Here is a 19334-nt window from a genome sequence, read left to right on the forward strand (position 1 = left end):
TATGTTAGTCCACTAGACTTTATTTGAGCATAAAGAACCGTCTTTCCCCAATATTTAAGTAAGGTTCCTCACTTGTCTGATGTCTAGGCTATATAGCCAGCTACATCTGTACAAATATCCAAACACAAATAGGACTAGTTTGTTTGTTTTTAATAGTAGAAACAATATAAACTTTTTGTTCGGTGAAATTGTTGGAGTGCCACCATTCTTTCTTAGGGAGAGTCTTAACCCAAGTAAGATTGGGAGCACCTTTTAATTATTCTTGAGTTAGTTACAAGATACAACGGGATACAATGATGGAAGGATTCAATGTGAAAAAATGTTCATCTAATTTATTATTTCAAATAAAGGTATAAAAAACAAATAACAACAAAAGACAGACGTAAAAACACAAATGGATATGCTATGCCTCCAATACATGCTACGCCATTGGCTTCCCAGAGTGTGTAGAAAAAAGCAGTTTCTTGGCACCAACACTAAATATACAGTATGGGTTACACAATGGCCGATTAATGCTGAAACCTGTTTTGTCAAATATACAATGTTCAACAACGAGAATAGAGTATTTAAACAATAATGAAATTTCAAGACAACTCTTTCATGTTCGCCTTAGCATCAAGGAAATGATCGCTGACATTGCAATTCAGTCTGTGGTTTGGTGGCGAAAATATATAACTGACACTGAAAAAAGTAAAAAGCACCGGACATTAAACAAATGCCTATTTCTGCTATTAAATGATGGGAATGGTCAACCCGCAGTCTGCTCCCGACTCAGGACTGGCCTCCAGTCGAGCCAGTCTGCTCTGCTCCAAAGCAATGGCCTCTGCAGAGTGTTTGCATTTCTCTGAGCCACACTGGCAGGTAAAGTATTTGCTCTTAATGTCCCAAAAGCGATCTCCATAGTCAAACCTATGAGAAAATACACATTTATTATGTATATATATTATGTATACTGGAAGATGGAAGATGCTACAGAGAAATTTCGACAATGCTGGAATGGTGGTGTCATGAAGTAAATAGCGGCTGTAATGGTGACAAAAATCTCCAAACATCTCACCCAAGTTCCTGGCCGCTAAGGATGTCTCTGGAGCTGAAGAAGGCAATGCGTGGAAATCTCAGGTCCTGGTGCAGCATGAACACCCGCACGGGGATGAGGTTCGGGTCACAAAGGTGGTTGATGAAGCGGCTGATGTTCCCGTAGTAACGGGCATCAATGCAGTACACCTCCCCGTCCTTCAGAGAAAACGCAGGATGTGTTAAGACATCAATTGAACAGCATAACTTGTGAGTTTTTTAACACCTTATTGTCCAGGTCAAAAAGGTAGGAGTCATCCTCTCTAACGTCTGCTTCTGCATCTGAGATGAGCTCCCCCACGTATCTGCATGGGATAAAGATAAGTTTAACATCAAAGCATCGGTGGTCAAAACACGTAAGGGAGCGGACGGTCCCCTCTTACTCGCAGATGAAGCTTCCCTGGGGAATGTCTTGCAACGCTCGAACGCCCCAGCCCATCTTCTCTGTCCTGTAGAGTTGAAGGCGAACTCTTGAGAGAAGGAATGGAACATTTCAGTAGGTTTAGTTCAGTGGACTGAATAGGGGGCAAATAACAATGTCAGAAAAATGACAGCATTAACAGCGGTATATTTGCAACTCCCCAAATTCCCCTAATACAAGTGCAGGGTCAATATTCGCTCCAGTACTATAAAAAAAATAATTGTTGACCTTTAAAGTTAGTTAAGAAAGCAAGCAAATACAATACCCTGTATGATGTGTATACATCTGCAAAACTTACTTGATGCCAGCCTGTACCACCCTGTTCTTGCATGAACGGTGACAAGAACAGGCCATGTTGCATTCGAAAATTAGGGGCGGTTCGATCTTATTAAACTCTTGAAGCAACCGCTGATCCTGTAAAAATTAATAAATAAAGATTCCAATCGTTTTGGATCTCAAACCAAATATGTTTCGGTTTTGGTTTACCTTGTCATACCAGCAGCGGATGCTGAGCTGTCCACAGAGGCAGTTACTAGAGGAGCAGTCATCAGTGCATCCACAGTGCTGGGGAAAAGTGTGACAAGTGTCGTCATACAGCGTAGCTTCTTTGGGAGAGAATAGCGGTTAAAAATAATAATAATAAAAAAATCGTACCTGTAAATGTGTAATGTTACGGTCTATGTTCATTGCTGACGTTTCACAGTTTTCTGAAACGTATTTGTAGTCTGAAGGACAGCCTTCATCATCGACTGCGTTTACACATGGAATGGGTGCGTTCTCATAACCCTGGGCAATGTCACTAGGACGAAAAAAACAAACCACAAGCAGTGTTGACTGGTTAATAGCTTGCATTTTGTATTCAATACAGATCAGTGTTTCAACGTGTATACATTCTAATCTGTCGATAGTGTGCCGGTCTGACACACAATATATTATAATTCTTGCTTCCTTTGCCACTTCAGATACATCTTTTGTAAAACACTGTGAAAAAAAAAATCAGTTTTCGGAGCCTACATCAGAAAAAGAGATGAATGACATTTCCAAGGTATGAAGCCCATTTTGAATGGCAGCAAGACCAACCTGCAGATAATTCTTTCTGTCCTAAGCATGCGATTGGTTATTCCCCTTCGTATCTTCCTGTTGATCTGGAGCGCAACCCATACCGGCGTGTCGGGGCGCGCAAGGGTGAGCGGTGTGTCTCCCTCCCTGTTAATCGTGTCGATATCTGCACCTCTCGAGAGAAACAAGCTAAAGTGAAAGCACACAAAGGTGACAATTATTTCTTTTTAAAAGGCATGTCATCGGGTAACTTTACAACTTAGTCTGTTTCGATGATTTAGCTGAATAATGTTGCGAAAACCCGACTCACGTAACACATTCCAAGTAGCCTTCTCTTGCGGCAATGTGGAGTGGCGTGTCGCCATGCACATTTACTGAGGCAAGGGAACAACCGGCGTTCAACACCATCTCTGCAATGTCCACATTTCCTGCATAAGCTGCCCAGTGTAGACATACATTCAACTCCTAAGGGGGAAAAGATAGGATTTTAATCTAAAGAGTCTCTCTTTTTTTTTTCTTTTTAAAATTGTTGTCGGGGTTCTGCTTGGCTCTTTGACAATTGTCAGAATGTAGACTAGGCATCTCTCCAACCACAACTTGAAATTTGTTTGGTTCTCGTAGCAGGAAATTTTTGTTGTATCCTGATAAGCGATCACCTTGTCATTGATGGTAACGTCAGCGCCTCGGTTCAGCAGCACTTTGATCACCTCCACGTGTTTGTGTTCTGCAGCCCAGATGATTGGCGTCCAACCACCGCTATCCTGAGAGGAGCCACGAAAATGTTATCACCGTGGAGATTTTGCATGCACGGGTGACAGCGTGCATTGAGTGAGGAATGTAAGACGTGTGTACTTTGGGAGGGGGAAGCTTTAAAAAAAAAAAAAGGTTACAAAAGCGGCTCTAGTGGAATGTCAATTTAATTCCTTCGAATGCCATTGGTAAATTTGAATGTAATAATTTGTTTTCTGATTGCACAATTAGTTAATGCTAAGACCGTCTATAATTCTGCTTTGAATGTTTTTTCAGAAAAAGACGGGAACAATTAGAGAACCGCTAAGTGTTTGGGATATGAGAATAGCTGAGTTTGAATGCATGAAGAAAAGTTTTGAATGTTTGACAGGGTGTCATTACCATTAAGTGGGTGTTTCATATTTAAGGCGTAGAATTGTTTGAATTTGTTTTACTGCACCTATGCATTAGCATAGCGTAGTGATTAACTACAATGCTTTCCAATTTACACGCAAATTCAGTTTACGACACAGTCATGGGAAAGGAACTCTGTCTTATGCTTTTGCGCCTTTTTCTTTACCTGTGCATTTACATCCACCTGTCCCGTCTCCAGTAGTGTGTTGACAATTTCAAGGTTGCCCTGTTTGGCTGCATGGTGGAGGCCAGTATATCCATCCTCCTCCTGGGACAAAAATAAATAAAAAAAATGTTAAATAAATCTTGACTCGACATACAAACGTTTATATCGTCACGAAAAGATACACACAACATGATAGACGCAAGCCCCATTCTGGATCAGGTATCGAGCCACCTCTACATGATTGTTGACGATGGCTTCAAGAAGAGGCGTTCTCAGGTCCTTGTCCTGAGCATCAATTTGAGCACCCCCCTGTCAGTAAAAGATTATCACTTAGTTAATACACAAAATGGAAGGTTAGGGCCACAAATGTTTCGACATTGACCCCATTTTGAGCATTCCAGCTCTGCACAGCACCACTATGGATATAAAATGAAGCAATCAAGATGTGCTTGAAGTCCAGACTCTGAGCGTTAATTCGAAGGTATTTCCAAAAAAAAAAAGCCACTTTGTGGTGAAAGGTAGAAAAACAGAGAGACAGATAAACATATGGATAGATAAATAATGGCCTCACACACTTGCAGAAGTATGTAGCAGACTTCCAAAAGACCTCTCTGAGCGGCCGCATGCAGAGCAGAGCGTCGATTCTGAGAGTCAGGCTGGTATGTGGGATCAATGCCCTCCACTTGGAGAAACACATATTGCACAAACTGTAACATCCACTTTTACAAAGAAGTATCCAAAACTACTGAAGAGGTTCAGTGGATGTTGACAGGATGATTTTCGACTTACTTAGCATGAGCAAAACTCTCTGGACTTCGCCTTGTTTGACAGCAGGGTAAAGTTGTCGTGGGTGGAACCTCAGTTTCTTTCTCCTAGAAAGTAAAAAAATCACTTTTTTTTTTCCAATGCCAATGTGAAAAATAATCTTTCTACAACTTTAGCTGACAAAGAGTAACACTGTACTTGAGAACAAACCTTTCGGTATCCTGTGTGAGAATCGCCTTTTGGAGCGCCGCCCTGCTGGGTCCTGGTGGAAGAGCACTGGGGGTGACTGGCTTCCCATTTGGCATACACACAGACGGCCCCACGCTGTCCACTCCCTCCTCAGGAGGCGGCACGGTGGCGGCGGATGCGGTTGAGGGCACAGGCGGCGGCGGCGGTGGCTGCTGTTGCTCCACTGTTAGAGGCGTCATTCCATGGCTGCGCATCCGTGCACTGGTGAAGGTAGTTGATGGTGAGAAGTACTGTATATATGAAAAGGATTTTTTAAATGTTTTTTCCCCCTTTTTCATTTAGTACCTTTTGATATTTTAAGACGTCAGAGACACCCATCACAGCATAATCACGTCTCACTAATAGTCGTGTTTATTTCCTTAAAATTATTCATCGCTTTGCAGAGGAATGAGGTTTTCAAACAAATCTGTTTTGTGTTATTCTGGAAGTCCTAACTGTCAATTTTAGGGGCAGTTAGAAAGAGGCTTGAATGTGCTTTATCCTCACAAGGGTCGCGGGGGGGGGGGGGGGGGGTGCTGGAGCCTATCCCAGCCGTCTTCGGGCAGTAGGCGATGGACACCCTGAACCGGTTGCCAGCCAGTCGCAGGACACACAGACGAACAACCATCCGCACTCACACTCACACCTAGGGAAAATTTGGAGTGTTCAATCAGCCTGCCATGCATGTTTTTGGAATGTGGGAGGAAACCGGAGTACCCGGAGAAAACCCACGCAGGCCCGGGGAGAACGTGCAAACTCCACACAAGGAGGCCGGAGCTGGGATTGACCCCGGTACCTCTGCACTGTGAGGTCGACGCGCTAACCACCGGACCACAGGGCCGCCCACGTTGAGTTTTAGCAATTGAATAAATACTACGTTTTGAAGTCAATGAATAATCGTTTTATAAATCTGTATGTCAATCTCAATCAAAAATACTTGTGATTTTTATTTCCATCATCGTCCAGACCTGGATGGGAGGCAGATTATGTTTTCACAAACGTTTGTCTTGTGTGCAGTGCCAACGTGGCTGCGATGAAAGAATATGCTGTAAAATAAATTGACACGAAGCTAAGCACCCCGACAAGTACAAGGACCTGCATGTAAAAGAGACGCCCCAGAAGATAGAAAAGAAAATGAGTGTGGTTTCACAAGCATACTATGTTCACACAAGTAAAATATTTTTTTTTTTCTTACAATTACGAATACAAGGTAAGCAGTGAGCCTTCGTAAGAAACCTTACCTGACTGGCCTTTCAGGCATCTTCCCATCTTTCATCCCTCCTGTGGAGGCTGTGAGAGAGGGCGCCAAAGGGACGGATGGCGGCAAAGACGGCGTGGTGGTGGAGGACGCCGACATGGTGACCACCATGGTGGAGGAAGCTGTCGCCGCGCTCAAGGAAGGCATGGTGACTTCTTGAGCCTCAGTGGCATCCTCACCACAGTGGGGACAGAAAAGCATTCCGCCATTTGTTCTGCTCCGCCCACCCCCGAGTACCGTGACACACCCACGGTGGAAACGGTGGGCGATGCGCTGGTCCGGGCAGCACTCAAGGAATGTTCCCTTGAAGAAGAAAATGGAGTTGAGCGTGGACAAATCAACCAACTTGGTGTAAAGATGAGAGCTGCTGGCAACTTACTGCTACACAAAAGAATCCACAACCGGGACAGCAGTGGTGTTTCACCATGTGTGAGCGATGGGTCTCACAAAGCACCATAAGGGGCACCCGGCTAGATGGTCGCATGGTCTCTCCTTTGACCGTCACATTGGTGCAGGGCCTCAGCTGGCACATTGAACAAAAGGATATCAATTACAAAGCTCGTCTGTGATTTCTTAAAAATGAGTTCAGCTGCAAAATGAGACATGATGGGATGAGATGGGCAAATCTGACGGGCCACGATTACCATCGATTTTAAAGCTGTCGAAGATTTTTTTTTTTTAATGAGAAACCGAGACCGCCTGGACCTTTGAGGCTGGAAGGACGAGGACAGCATGTTTATGTGGTCCCCGGCACATGACACTATTCGCCGACAACTCTTCCTAAGATAAGTCGTTTGTTTCATTTTCCAATACCCACCTTGGCACCACCTGTTTACACTTAAAGGACCTAAAGTGGCACAATGGTTCAATGTCACCAACAAGCTCATTTTATTAGGTTTTTGCTGAGGAAAATGAAACAGACACTCATTTTCAAAAATAACAATCCCTTTTGAACTAATCAGTAAATAACTAATAGCCCCTTTTTCACCGACATGCCCACACGTCTCTGTGTGATGTCAGTTGCAGAACTGGACAGCAGATTGGCCGGTGTGGACAAAGGAATGTACTTTACTATAAAAAGGCAGTATTGACTCAGATTTTATATATCGTCGCTGTCAGACGGAATCCCCACACGTCCATAACTTCTCTGGAACTCTTAAAAATAAATAAATAAATGGAAGCAAAAATCATCCTGAGTCACTCGTTTAATATGCAAAAAAAAAAAAAAATTTAACCTCTCCATTGCTGCTCTCAGTGGCCATGCACTGTCTGCTGACGCGGTGGCTGGTGCTGTCGAAGCGAGGCGCTTCCATCCTGCAGCTGCAAAGGGGAAGCTCCTCTAGCCGCTCCGTGTCGCCTCCGTCGCTTCCCTCTGCGACAATGACATTTCAGATTGGCCATCGATCCAGTTGGCTATATCAGATTGGCCGAGATTTGGGATTTTAACACCTGTAATCTGTAAATTAATCAATGACATAATCGATCCGACCTGTGAATTAAGCCATGACAGCTGCGGTGTTATTTGTATTTTCATTTGGAAGCGCCGCTTCACATACACATTTTTCACAAATCTTTGGTACGGGTAAACATCTATACAATGTGAGGAATGCTACTTTCCCATGTACTCGTGTATATTACGCACTCTGGACTCTTATTCTCGTGAAATTACATCAGAAATCACATTGTCCAAGACCTTCAAGTTTGACACCGGTAGACCATCAGCAGGAACTACGTCTAAAGTATGTCCTTATGCGAACAATCTTTGCATAATTGTTGAACTATTTAGAAGACTAAAAGAGAGGTCTGAGATCAAAACTGGAGTTAGCTAATAATGAAAATTGCTAATTGCCAACACGTACTGACCTACACATAGTCAAACCTCATTTAAAACCCAAATGATGTTTGATTACGCTGATTTCAATGGTGATGCGGCCAAAACAGACACATCATATTTTATTTTTCAGTCTCAAAGACATTACGAGACCAGGAAGGCAGAAAAAAATAGAGAAATGAGAAATGCTAAGATGTTTCTAACGCTGTAGCTTCCCGTGACATCAAACATACACGCCGTAAATGTGTGACCCTACCATGATGAGGTGAGAGTGTCAGGCTGTCGGCAGCAGCAATGTCCAGTGCATCCAAGGGAACCTCGGTGTACTCGGCGGACCTTCCAGCTGAAAACCGGACATAGCACACACCAGAATGAGCGTGTTGCTGCTGTTCGTGCGATATTCTGAGCAAAACACAACATCATTCAACATCATTCTAGTCCCACGTGTCATGTTAGCATAGCCTAAAGTTCAACTTTTTGAAGCTCACGAAACTGCTTGTATAAATAAATTATCGGGGGTGGCAAATTTTGGTTGTGAATTAGACAGCGGCTAGAAATCGACAACTATCAAATTAAAATAAAATTTTTAATTTTACTATTTCTCAGTGTTAATATGCAAAACTGATTTCATGACGACAAGAATGTTTTGACAACGCCTTAGACTATGCTTACCGTATGTCACTCACCTCCTACTGTCTCCAGCACATCAGAGTTGATTCTGTCTGTCGCCTGATCTGCCTGTTTCCATGGAAACTCTCGAGACTTGCTCTGAATCAGCGTGTCTCTCTGTGATTCGGAATCCGATTCCTGAGAAGAATGTTCAATTGGATAGGACGGATTCAATGTCTGTGATGTTGCATTCGTGTCCGCGTTCTGACAAGACATCCTGTTGAATTTGAAACTACAAGGTCTGGCCCGCGCCCTTTGTAAAAAGGCATGTTCCAAAAAAAAAACCACCCATAAAGCAGATGCAGAATTTGATCGAGCGTGACAGAAAAAAGTCAGCATTGGTGAACAAGTCAAAGTTTCACAGCCCAGAACAATACAAGTTTTTGCGTGCCACTTGCCATCTTCGACTTACCGGTTTTTGTGTATTGTCAGAAATGTTCTCGGTTTCGTCAGGAGAGCTGGCAGATAAAACGCCAAGTTTTCTTTTTTTCGCAACTGTCAAGAAAGGGACACAACTTTCATCATTATTTTGCACAATGATACAACAACACAAACATGGGTTTAATTTCAAAAGGGGACTTTCATGGTCACTGCTATCGGGCTGTGTTGTGCGCAGTGTGACTGTGTGCTTTATGGTGATTTCTGGTACAGTGGAAAAGCGATATGGCGATAGGCCCCATTTAATTTCACTTTCGGACATCTTTCAACATAATAGAACCACTGGATTCAAATGCTTCTGAGGTAGTACAGATGGAGTTTTGAAAAGTCGGTTACATGTCAGCGTTCAAATCAGTGTTGGTGAGACCAATTCCATATGCATGATTAGCTTCTTTTTTTTTTTTAATTTTGCATGTGAAGCCAGCACAGAAGAGCACCAGTGACGCCAAAGAGAAAAAGTGTGAGAATGACCGTAGACAAAGTTGAAAATGTGTCTCTATCCTGGCTGCTTCGTGTAAAACAGAAAAAGCAACAACAGAATATTTGTACAAACGGTTTCATTAGGTGAAATTTTATATTTCCATTATTGCCTACAGGGAAAAAAAAAATCACAATTTAAATCAGTAGAGTCCTACGAGTGATTATGTTTTACAAATACAACAAAAGGTTTCATGCTACGCACTGAAACCCAACTGCATTCCCCATCCATTTTAGCCATCTATATAAATATGGTTGTCCAAAGACAAATGTCACTGTACATTGCATTTGAGATAAACTACCTCAAATCATGTACAAACAGAATAACCTGTACATATTGTTTCCAAATGATTCGAGATGCTCACCAGTTTCAGTGTCGGACGACGACCCTGACGGCGTCACAGGTGCAGGTGCTGTGTCTATTTGGCTCCTCTGTATAATAAAGTAATTTGTTACAAAAAAATACACACACACACGCACGCACACAGACATAAAAGGAATGGAACCCTGTCATTTACCTGTATTGGTGGTAGCCGGGTCATTGTTTTACGTGCCCGATGGATTTTTGGTGGTTCCGATAAGGTAGAGGGAGAGGAGCACGATGGAAGTGCAGATGGCAGTACAGGTTTACTACTAATAGGCCCAGAAACACTCATCTTTGCGCGGCCTGGTGACAGTGTCACACACGTAGAAGCAGAGGAGGACAACAAGGAGGAGGTGGTCAAATGTATGGATTTGGCGGCATACCCTGTACGGAAGAGGTCAGATTTAGCACAAAGGGATAGGAATGTAAGAAATTGCGGACATTCAGAAGCAAAACATCACCTGGAGGTGGTTTATGAACAGGGGAGGACGCGCCATCCTCTCCATCTTTGGGTGCATCCTTTTCAGGCTGCTGAGAACTCAATACTTGTGTTACACCACCGGCCGGTTCTGTTTTTGTGGCAACGGCATGCATGGTGACATCAGCATTATCTGAAGGGAAAAAGTCATTTGTTGAAAAAAAAATGTTTTTTTAATTAAAAAAACATCTTCCACACACAGAAAATAAACTTAAGGTGAGGCATACCTTGCTTGACTTGACTTGGGCCAGCTATAGACTCTGAGACATTTCCTTCTAGAGACTCCTGGGAAATAAACAAGACAATATCCAAAGCATAAATTTATATATTCTTGTATTTCTGAATCCATTTATTGTTTTGATGTAATGTGTGAGTATAGTACAATGTAAAAAGTCCACACACCACTTATCGAATGCCAGATTTTTGTGATGTAAATATAAATAAATAATTAAACAAGTCCAATAAAAAGAAAATCCAACTATAACTCATTCGTAAAACAAACTGAAATCTTTAAGGGACATAAATATAAAAAGTACAGTAACATTGACCCATTAATATGTGCACCCTCAAACCAAGATTTTGTTGTCTTTTGGGGTAGGAGTCCATCATTGTGGTGTAATTTGTCTTTAATCTGCAACAGCATTTGTACAACTCTGTATTCGGAAAGTGTGGCCTAATAAATAGATATGCAAAATATCGATTGTTATATTTATTAATTATTCAATTTCAGGGGTAGAATTGCATCAGTTTAACTGAGAATTTATCTGGTTTTCGCAAAGGTAAGCATCATCTTGAGATGCTTGGGGGCAAAAAAAAAAAAATACGAGGTAGGCCAATATTTTAAGAAGGCGATGATATGTAAAATGAAGAATTCAGTCATGAAACGCGCACATATATTTGCTTTTGGTTGGTATTTCAACCAATGGCTGCTCATCTGGGTGTGTACGTCAAATGCCGCCATCGGTAAAGCAAGCCATTCATCACAAAACAAAACAAAAAGACTGAACTTCAGCAATTGTGCACAAAAGCATCACAGTTAAAGCTCGACTACAAATAAGAATACACCACATTGTAAAATGTACAGTTGGGCCACGTTTCGTGTTGACCGTCGAAAAGACTGGACGAATTAAAATTCATGATTCAATAGAATTGGATGAAATAACTTACATGTAAGGTACTATGGTCTCGACAAAGGAAAAAAAACGAAAAATGATCACAGATAATCATAGTACAGTTGAACATCAGTGTTACTAGCTAACAATCACAATTGCTAGCACTTTAGCATAACTTAGAAACAAACAGCTCCTGTAACCAACACTTAAAACGCTGCCATATTCTAAAGCGTCGTATTTCACGATATAAGAAAGTGTAATTTCAAATGTGTAGTTCTTATTTGCTGGCCTAATGTGTATTCTTTGCTACCTTTGTCGAAGGCTCGGAAGCCGACATGTTTCCCAATGAGCGTCAACGTAAGGGGAAATGAACGTGTTTACGTCACGTGCCAAGCCCCGCCTCCGGCAACCGATGTTATTGATTGGAACCCCGCTGATCGGAAATCAGTATGCACCTTCACGCTTAAAGTAGACCGAAGCGCAGGGCGAACGACAAAACCGACTCAAAGTCAGTCCAGTTGTCCGATAACACTGTTGACTGCTGTTGTCACGGGATGCTCTTCATCCACAGAGGTCGTAAAGTAAACAGAGTGGCTGGAGTAGCAAGCACCGAAAGGGAGGAAAAAATACTTTAACGAAACAATTCAGTCGGGTGAAAAAAAGACGGTTCGGTCCACTCGACGGAATACAGAGGGGCGGTGAGTGCATTCAAAGTTAAATCCTACAACAGGATGAGTGTGGATGTTTTGTTTGTGCTTGAGTGGTCAGATGCCAGCAAGCTAACGCTAGCTACTACTCGGGCTGTGTGTGTGTGTGTTAGCTGAGGAGGAAAATAGTAATCGGTAACGTCATTTATTATGATCCTTTTTGTCGTTTATGATAACGATTCCTGGTTTTGGAGTCAACGAATTGATTGAAAATCGATATTTAAAATTATTATTAAATATTGGTTGTTGTTGTTTTATTTTGCAAAGATTATTGTCACATTCTAGAGCCGCACGATTCTTTTCTTTCTCTGCTAAATTTTATACTAGCTACCACATATTGAATTCCATAGTGCTCTATTATAGTATTATAGCAACACCAAAAAGAATACAGTATATAGAGCGTCTATAATATCTCGCATTCCATTTGGTGTTGATGTTCTTAAATTGAACTTGCACCTTTCAGTGTAATAGAACAACCAAGGCCAGGAAGATTCCAAAACGAGCTGTCAGCTGCCAAAGAACATGCTCCATATCTCTTCAGACACGATGGAGATGCTGTGTTTCCGCTTGCCCGGCCATGGGGACATGACCCTCAAACACATGAATTCTTTGCGATCTCGCCAGCATTTTTGTGATGTCACCATTTTGACCAGCAACAACCAAACATTCAGGGGACACAAGGTAGTGCTTGCTGCTTGCTCACCCTTCTTGAGAGACCAGTTCCTCCTCAACCCTTCCTCTAAGCTTCAGGTAAATAAAGAATGGCAACATGCAAAATGCTTTTGTGTCTGCTGTCCTGTGGTTTAAAAAAAAATGCTCTCTTTCTCACCGATTTCTAGGTTTCAATGCTGCACAGCTCTTCTGTCATGTGCGATCTCCTCCAGTCCTGCTACACCGGTGTTCTACAGTTTAAACCAGAGGCGATAGTCAACTACTTGACTGCCGCGAGTTACCTGCAGATGGAATGTATTGTAGAGCGCTGCAGGAATGCTCTGAAGAAGTACATGCAGCTGAAAAGCCCCAATCCACTGAAGGTTAGTCACACCAAAAGTGTTTTCCCTAAAAGACAGAAAACGCTACCATCCGTTTTATTTCAGCTTAAGTTTTTCTAGTTTTTCTAACGCAAGAGACACCATTGATTTTTGAAATGGGTCAAAGGTGAACGCCTACTGAAATCACGATGTCGAGAGAGAAAAGAAATCCAGCACTTATGCAGGACAGCTGATCCTGAACCTGCAGGCATGAGTCACAGCTCTTCACAAATGGCCCTTTCAAATCTGAAAGTTCATGGGATGTCTTTTTTTTTTTTAGGCTAGTCTGCAATTCATTTGAGCTCACGTTATTTTCTTTTTTCACTTCTTGCAGATAGCGAAAGAGGAGAGAGTGCCTCAGCCCGTGATTGTCAGTGGTAGCATTCATTCCATCGCATCACCCCCAGGCGGTCGACCTTCCCCCGTGCGTAGCCCAGAAATCCACTTGGTGGAGGAGAACAGCACACAGGACAGCAGTCAGCGCAACGATAGCAGTCTTTTGGTGGAAAAAACATGCGTTCAGGTGTGTGTTTGTTTGTGTGCGTGTATTCTATTAACTCATTCAGTACCAGCCAATTCTGGACCAAGTCTGATAAGACTTGGTCCAGTCTTTGGGAGTCAAAAACGTCTTTGGAAGTGAATGAGTTAAATGTAGCCTTCTTTTTCTTGAAAGTCGTAGACTACTCCTCTGTCTCCTGGCTGGGCCTTTCCCCCTTCCCAAAGAAACTTTCCAAAGACCTTTGTTTTTTACTCGTTTTGCTAGCTCCTGGGTTTCATTTTCGCAGTAACCTATCATGTAACTGAGAAGCGAGCCTTCACCTACGTCAAGAGTGACATATTGTAGACGGATGTGATAGAGGATCCGGTAACTTTTCAAAATAAAACACATTTCAGATTCCGAAATGAATCAAATGGAAGTAGTGTAAGTTATGTATTTTCTGTGCGACCCGGTAGCAAATGACCCATGGACCGGTACCGGCCCACGGCCCGGGGGTTGGGGACCTCTGGTGTAGTGTTTTCGATGATTGCGACCTGTCTAGGGTGGAGTTGTCGGTGTGGCCACAGCTACTTTGAAAAATCAGGAAAGTTCTTTTACTGAAGACTTAACTCTTTTTATTTTATTTTTTTTACATACAGGTAGTGTTTTTGGAAGCTAAATAACACTTTGTCAAGAGCACAGAGTGTGAAAACTCTCTGAAAATGCAAATCTCTTTCCTTCCATGATTGGGATTGATGCTTTCGACGTTGTGTTAATGTCTCCATTTTTTGGCACAGGATAATGCATCAGACCATGGAGGAGATACGTTCCAAGTTTACATCTCTGACGAAGAGCAGAACACTGTCAAAGTAGAAGATTCCAGAGCTCCCGCTGATGAACATAATGGTGCTCGTTCCCCTGCGGCAGACGGGGGGGTGGGAGGAGAATGTGGCGAATATGACTTGATTCCAACTGCCCAAGTCCCTGGCACGGATGGCTTCTCAAGGGAAGGACTGCGATCTTTCAGACACAGGTTATCCGAACCTGGCTGGGGCCGAGGGAGAGCAATGGGAAGGGGTTTCAAGAGGAGGCGGTGGGTGTCATCTCAGGAGAAAAAATCCCCTCGATCAGCCTCCCAAGATTTGTGGTATCTTGCCGGGACACCTGGCGGCTTTGGGATGGACTTCAGCGAAGGGTTCAAGCCCGGAAGTTTTTTCCCAGTCGACCTCCCGCGATTGGATTTGAGTTTAGATGACGCTCAGGGGGACAAGTCCTTGCCACTGGCCGCCCGTAGTTTGACACATTTTGCAGTGGACGAGTCTGGCAACGCTGGTGAGGGGAGTTGCGGGTTGAATGCCGGTACGAGCGAGGCGGGGGACGAGTCTGTCGCCGTGGTGGGCTCCACATCTAGCGTAACCGGGCCGGTCATCTGCGAGCACTGCGGCGTGACGTGCCCCTCGACTCATGCTTTGGCCATGCACTACTGCTCCGCTCACCAGGTTTACTCCTGCCCCTTCTGCGACAAGCAGTTCCACCACTCGTACAACCTGAACCGACACATGGCCTTGCACCGGGGCAACGGCAAACCCCACCAGTGCCCCCTGTGTTCCAAGGGTTTCACCCAGAGGTCCACGCTCATCGACCACATGAACCTCCACAGCGGCGAGCGCCCGCACCGCTGCGCGTACTGCCACGCCCGCTTCGCCCACAAGCCCGCCTTACGGCGCCACCTGAAGGAGCAGCACGGTAAAACCACAGTGCAGAATTCCATCCACGAGCAGGAAGAGCGAGAGAGATCGCTCGGGAGGATACCAGAAGAAACGCAAGAATGTCCGGTCACTGAGCAAGCGTCTTAAAAAAAAAAAAAAAAAAAGAAAGAAAGAAATGTAAGGCTAAACCGATTTCATCATGTAAATGTAGTTTAGATGCGGGGTCTTTTAAATTGCTGGTTTTAATGATGGTAAATATTGTATTTCACGTAAACGGCATTCAGAGGAATCATTGGGTCCTGCAAACCTGTTCACACCTGCAGTCATCTCGTTACCTCTGCGTCCCGCGTCCTAGACGCATAATTTTCCCGCGGGGACGCAGAGTTCCAAATAATGTGCGTTTTTGGGACGCAAGGAAATTTCTCAGTCAAAACAACTAAAAAAAAAAATTACGGTACATCTTTTTTTCCAGCAACGCAATGTCGCAGTTCAATAATCGCCACCATTGTTGTTTTGATCTCGCGTTAAGTAATCTCGCTGGGGTTAAACTGTAAAATGATCACTGCACCTGTTGTACACTGCCTATTGTGGGGGCCTTAAATAGAAGGTTTGTTCAATTGATGATTCCTTTGAAGCGCCAATGACTTCGACCGCTGGTAATTACTGTTCAAAGAAATAAATGTTTTGAGGTCTGGTTTCCTGTTAAATTACTGTTCACCACACACATTTTTACGTTCAAGCATAAAGGCAGGATGCAAGATTAAAACAGGAATAGCGCACAGCTAGCCGTAATATGAATAATTTCATTTTTTTTTTCTCTTTTTGCTGAGGTACGAGAATAAATACAGTTCATCCCAACACGTATCACACTCTGTCCACATTTTGTGCTAAAGTGAAATTTTGTGATGATTAGGTATCTTTTAGCTGGAAATGACATCAGTGGCAAAAGGACTTTTTACATTTTGACACATGTCCAAAATTACAAGCATTCCACAGGACAACAACCGAGCCGGGAACTGATCATCCAGAAATGCACATGCTTCGTGTGAATCATGCACTGATCATCTTGTTGCAAAATGTGGGGGGGGGGGGGGGGGGTTTAAAAAAAAAAGTGAATGGAAAACACTTGATTGGGTTTTGGGCTATACATTTATTGAGCACTGTACCATTGTAATTGACACTGCCAATCACCACAAAACATTTTATCTTTTTGGCTTCCTTTTGACAAAAGAAGCTGAACACAAATTTATGAATGTTTTCATTTTGACAAACAAACGAGATTTTGTCGCCCATTGATAGCCGACATGTCGTGATGAGAAAAAGGTTTAAAGGCAAAAGAGAGAAACCGAATGAATAATAATAGCCACTTGGTTTCATTCCAGGAAATCTTCGCTGTACACGACCTGATTCCTCTTGTCCCTGTAAGAGCCTTTGGTGCTGTTGTGCACGGCTGTAAATCAAATATGCAATTTTAAAATGAATGTAGACATGCGTCGAAAACTGAAGCTGAACAAGCGAGTGTTTACCCAGAGAAGCCCACACAGACTTGCCGGTGGCGGCGTCCAACATGGGTTGCTTCCTGGCAATGCTGACTTTGATATGAACGTCTCCTACTGTGCTCCCATTCATCTGAGGGTAAATTACAGATTAGACATTAGAATAATGGAAAAGCACATCATAGTATTGCTTTCCAGAATCATTTCTGTGCATGATCATGTACCAACCTCAGCTACTGCCTGGTCTGCAGACTCCATCTTCTCGAATGTAATGAATGCACAACTACAAATTAAAACAGTAACGGTGAATCATGCACTCCAAAAAATATATACACATGATAAAAGCATTAGATGATGAGATGTACACGGATTGTTCCCTACTTGCGTGGGTTGTCCATGGAGAGGTCGATGATGTTGCCGTGTTGAGAGAAAGCTGAGCGCATGTTGTCCTCAGAGAGCCCCGAGCCATAAACATACACCGTATTCCCTTTTCTCACTCTGCGTTCGGGATATGAATCCGACCCTGATAAAGGAAGCGGCGGCTTTACGAATCCAAAGATGAAGCAGGAGCCTTTTTTTTTCTTTCCTTTTTGGAGAGTTCACAGTCATGAACAAAGAATAATTACTCACGTCTGAATGTTCCATCACGCTCTTTGTCCGCCTCACGGTCCCGATCCATCTCACTGCTCCGGTCTCTCTCCCTGTCCTTTTCTCTATCCCGCTCCCTCACCCTGTCCCGCTCTCGATCACTGTCACGCTCTCGATCTCTGTCCCGTTCTCGGTCTCTGTCCCGTTCTCGGTCTCTGTCCCGTTCTCGGTCTCTATCTCGCTCACGGTCACGCTCACGGTCCCGTTCTCGCTCTCGGTCACGATCACGCTCCCTATCACGGTCCCAGTCCCTCTCTCGATCTCTGTCTCGGTCCCGGTCTCTGTCCATTTCTCGGCTGGAGGACATTCCTCCCCCATCCTCTTCATCGCGGTATCTGTCACTTGAACTGACGAAGCTGTGGGAAAAGGTAGGGGGAAATATTTTACACCAACAAATCGAGATAGAACACCCATTTCGCCCCCCCCCTGCCCCCAAGAAGCTGGGATATTACCTCTCATACAGAGACTTCCTGTGCGACCTTCTTCCAGACTACAAGTAAGACACAAGATATTATGTAAACACCATGATAAATAACAGAACCAACCTTTGAAAACCTAGAGTTTAAAAATTGTAGTGACACCTGCCACACACGCAGTACAAAAGAATTGCCCCTGTATACACACACTCATTTATATGTGAACGTGTTCCTCTTCAATCAAATTGTATGTTAAGAAGGGTATATTACCATTGTAACAATGGTGTCAAGCTTAACACATTGCATATTACCTCAGGTTGCTCTTCATCTGTAGAAACACTCCTTTGGAAAGGTAAGAAAGCTGGAACCGGGCCCTTTTCAGGGTCCTGTGAGGTAGCGCACGCGCACACACACACACACACACACACAGAACAGAAAAAATATTACAAAGCAAAGAGAGACAAAAAGTTGATGGAGTGATGCAAGTCTAAGGACAATATTTTACCTTGAGTTTAATTTCCAGCATTCGAGAGCGTTTAAAACCAGAGTTCTTGTTCTCCGACTTGATGGCACTAATCGCCCCTGACTTGATCAGCATCTTGGCTTGCTCAGTTGCTGTTGCCGTGTCAACAACAGGCTGGTCCGACAGTGCTGTAATCAAGTCATGGATAAATAACCAAGAGGATAAAGACTCATTTTGTACTTAGAAGAGAAAAGAGAGTAGCGAAAATTCACGTACTCCGTTTTAATCCACTCGGGTTTGTCTGGTTGGTTGTATTCTGCTTCTTAAGAGCAAGTAGTGCCTTTTTCTGAAACACAATCAACAATTAATTAAATGAGGATCATCACTGGGCATGTAGGCGGGTATCTTCTCAACATCGCATCAACTTACAAGAGAGGCGATGAAAAATCCACTTAGCTTTACCTTTTTCTTGAGCTTGGCATACTTCTTTTGCAAAGCCGCTTCTTCCTCCGTTAGCGAAGATGGAAACACAACCATGATGAAAGTGGTTTCACTACACAAAAGAAAAATGATTCAAATTTGCGTTCGTCGCAATCGATCCCACAACCCAGATGACATCAGCTAGCCATAAAGCTAAACTCAATGCACAAAAGTATTCATCTACGTAACTAAATCTATTTCAAAACTCCAGAGTTATCATCCTCGAGCTGTCTTTACATAGATTTAATAGCATTTTTCTGCAATGACTTGGATTGTGCACTCACCAAATTCACAGGAAGCGCTCAACAAAAACAGTCGCGTAAATATGACGTACACCGAGGTTCTTTTAGCAAAACCAAAAAAGCAAAGTTTGCTAAATCGTTCGTGTTTTGTATCTGGCAGTTGCATATTATATTTTGCAGA

The 19334-nt window shown here is 43.2% G+C and overlaps 3 protein-coding genes and 1 long non-coding RNA gene across 5 annotated transcripts; 2 read left to right on the forward strand and 2 right to left on the reverse strand.

Annotated features, from left to right (window-relative positions):
* Positions 1-317: 317 nt before the first annotated feature.
* On the reverse strand, positions 318-11864 carry ehmt2 (euchromatic histone-lysine N-methyltransferase 2). The gene is made up of 26 exons (XM_086137284.1): positions 11794-11864; positions 10599-10656; positions 10355-10504; positions 10048-10277; positions 9895-9961; positions 9027-9109; positions 8632-8752; positions 8202-8288; positions 7350-7486; positions 6494-6637; positions 6098-6417; positions 4839-5078; positions 4653-4735; positions 4439-4545; positions 4050-4172; positions 3864-3965; positions 3211-3315; positions 2865-3019; positions 2576-2743; positions 2150-2294; positions 1982-2059; positions 1794-1909; positions 1458-1544; positions 1301-1379; positions 1058-1233; positions 318-909 (listed from the first exon to the last, which is right to left on the reverse strand). The coding sequence occupies exons 1-26, from the start codon at positions 11818-11820 to the stop codon at positions 732-734; spliced, it is 3366 nt and encodes a 1121-aa protein (XP_085993410.1). The 5' UTR covers positions 11821-11864; the 3' UTR covers positions 318-731.
* Positions 4958-6216, forward strand: LOC147190894 (uncharacterized). Its single transcript, XR_015103789.1, has 3 exons — positions 4958-5097; positions 5874-6027; positions 6114-6216. It is a non-coding gene; the product is annotated as an uncharacterized LOC147190894 (long non-coding RNA).
* Positions 11865-11910: 46 nt separating the features above from the next.
* LOC147190895 (uncharacterized) lies at positions 11911-16103 on the forward strand. 2 transcript variants are annotated; one of them, XM_086137556.1, is made up of 5 exons: positions 11911-12181; positions 12654-12940; positions 13030-13224; positions 13556-13744; positions 14497-16103. In XM_086137556.1, exons 2-5 carry the CDS (start codon positions 12713-12715, stop codon positions 15553-15555), a joined length of 1671 nt encoding a protein of 556 aa, XP_085993682.1. In that variant the 5' UTR covers positions 11911-12181; positions 12654-12712; the 3' UTR covers positions 15556-16103. The 2 variants fall into 2 exon arrangements, with proteins under 2 accessions (XP_085993682.1, XP_085993683.1); XM_086137557.1 differs by having other exon boundaries at positions 12732-12940.
* A 435-nt stretch (positions 16104-16538) lies between these two features.
* Positions 16539-19268, reverse strand: nelfe (negative elongation factor complex member E). Its single transcript, XM_086136977.1, has 11 exons — positions 19196-19268; positions 18894-18984; positions 18708-18777; positions 18474-18619; positions 18280-18354; positions 18005-18042; positions 17535-17908; positions 17286-17427; positions 17133-17187; positions 16935-17037; positions 16539-16858 (listed from the first exon to the last, which is right to left on the reverse strand). Exons 2-11 carry the CDS (start codon positions 18966-18968, stop codon positions 16782-16784), a joined length of 1155 nt encoding a protein of 384 aa, XP_085993103.1. The 5' UTR covers positions 18969-18984; positions 19196-19268; the 3' UTR covers positions 16539-16781.
* Between the last annotated feature and the right edge of the window lie 66 nt (positions 19269-19334).

Source organism: Hippocampus guttulatus, chromosome 18 (assembly GCF_054856545.1).
Source record: "Hippocampus guttulatus isolate MCC_2025c chromosome 18, RoL_Hgut_1.0, whole genome shotgun sequence".
NCBI lineage: Eukaryota > Metazoa > Chordata > Actinopteri > Syngnathiformes > Syngnathidae > Hippocampus > Hippocampus guttulatus.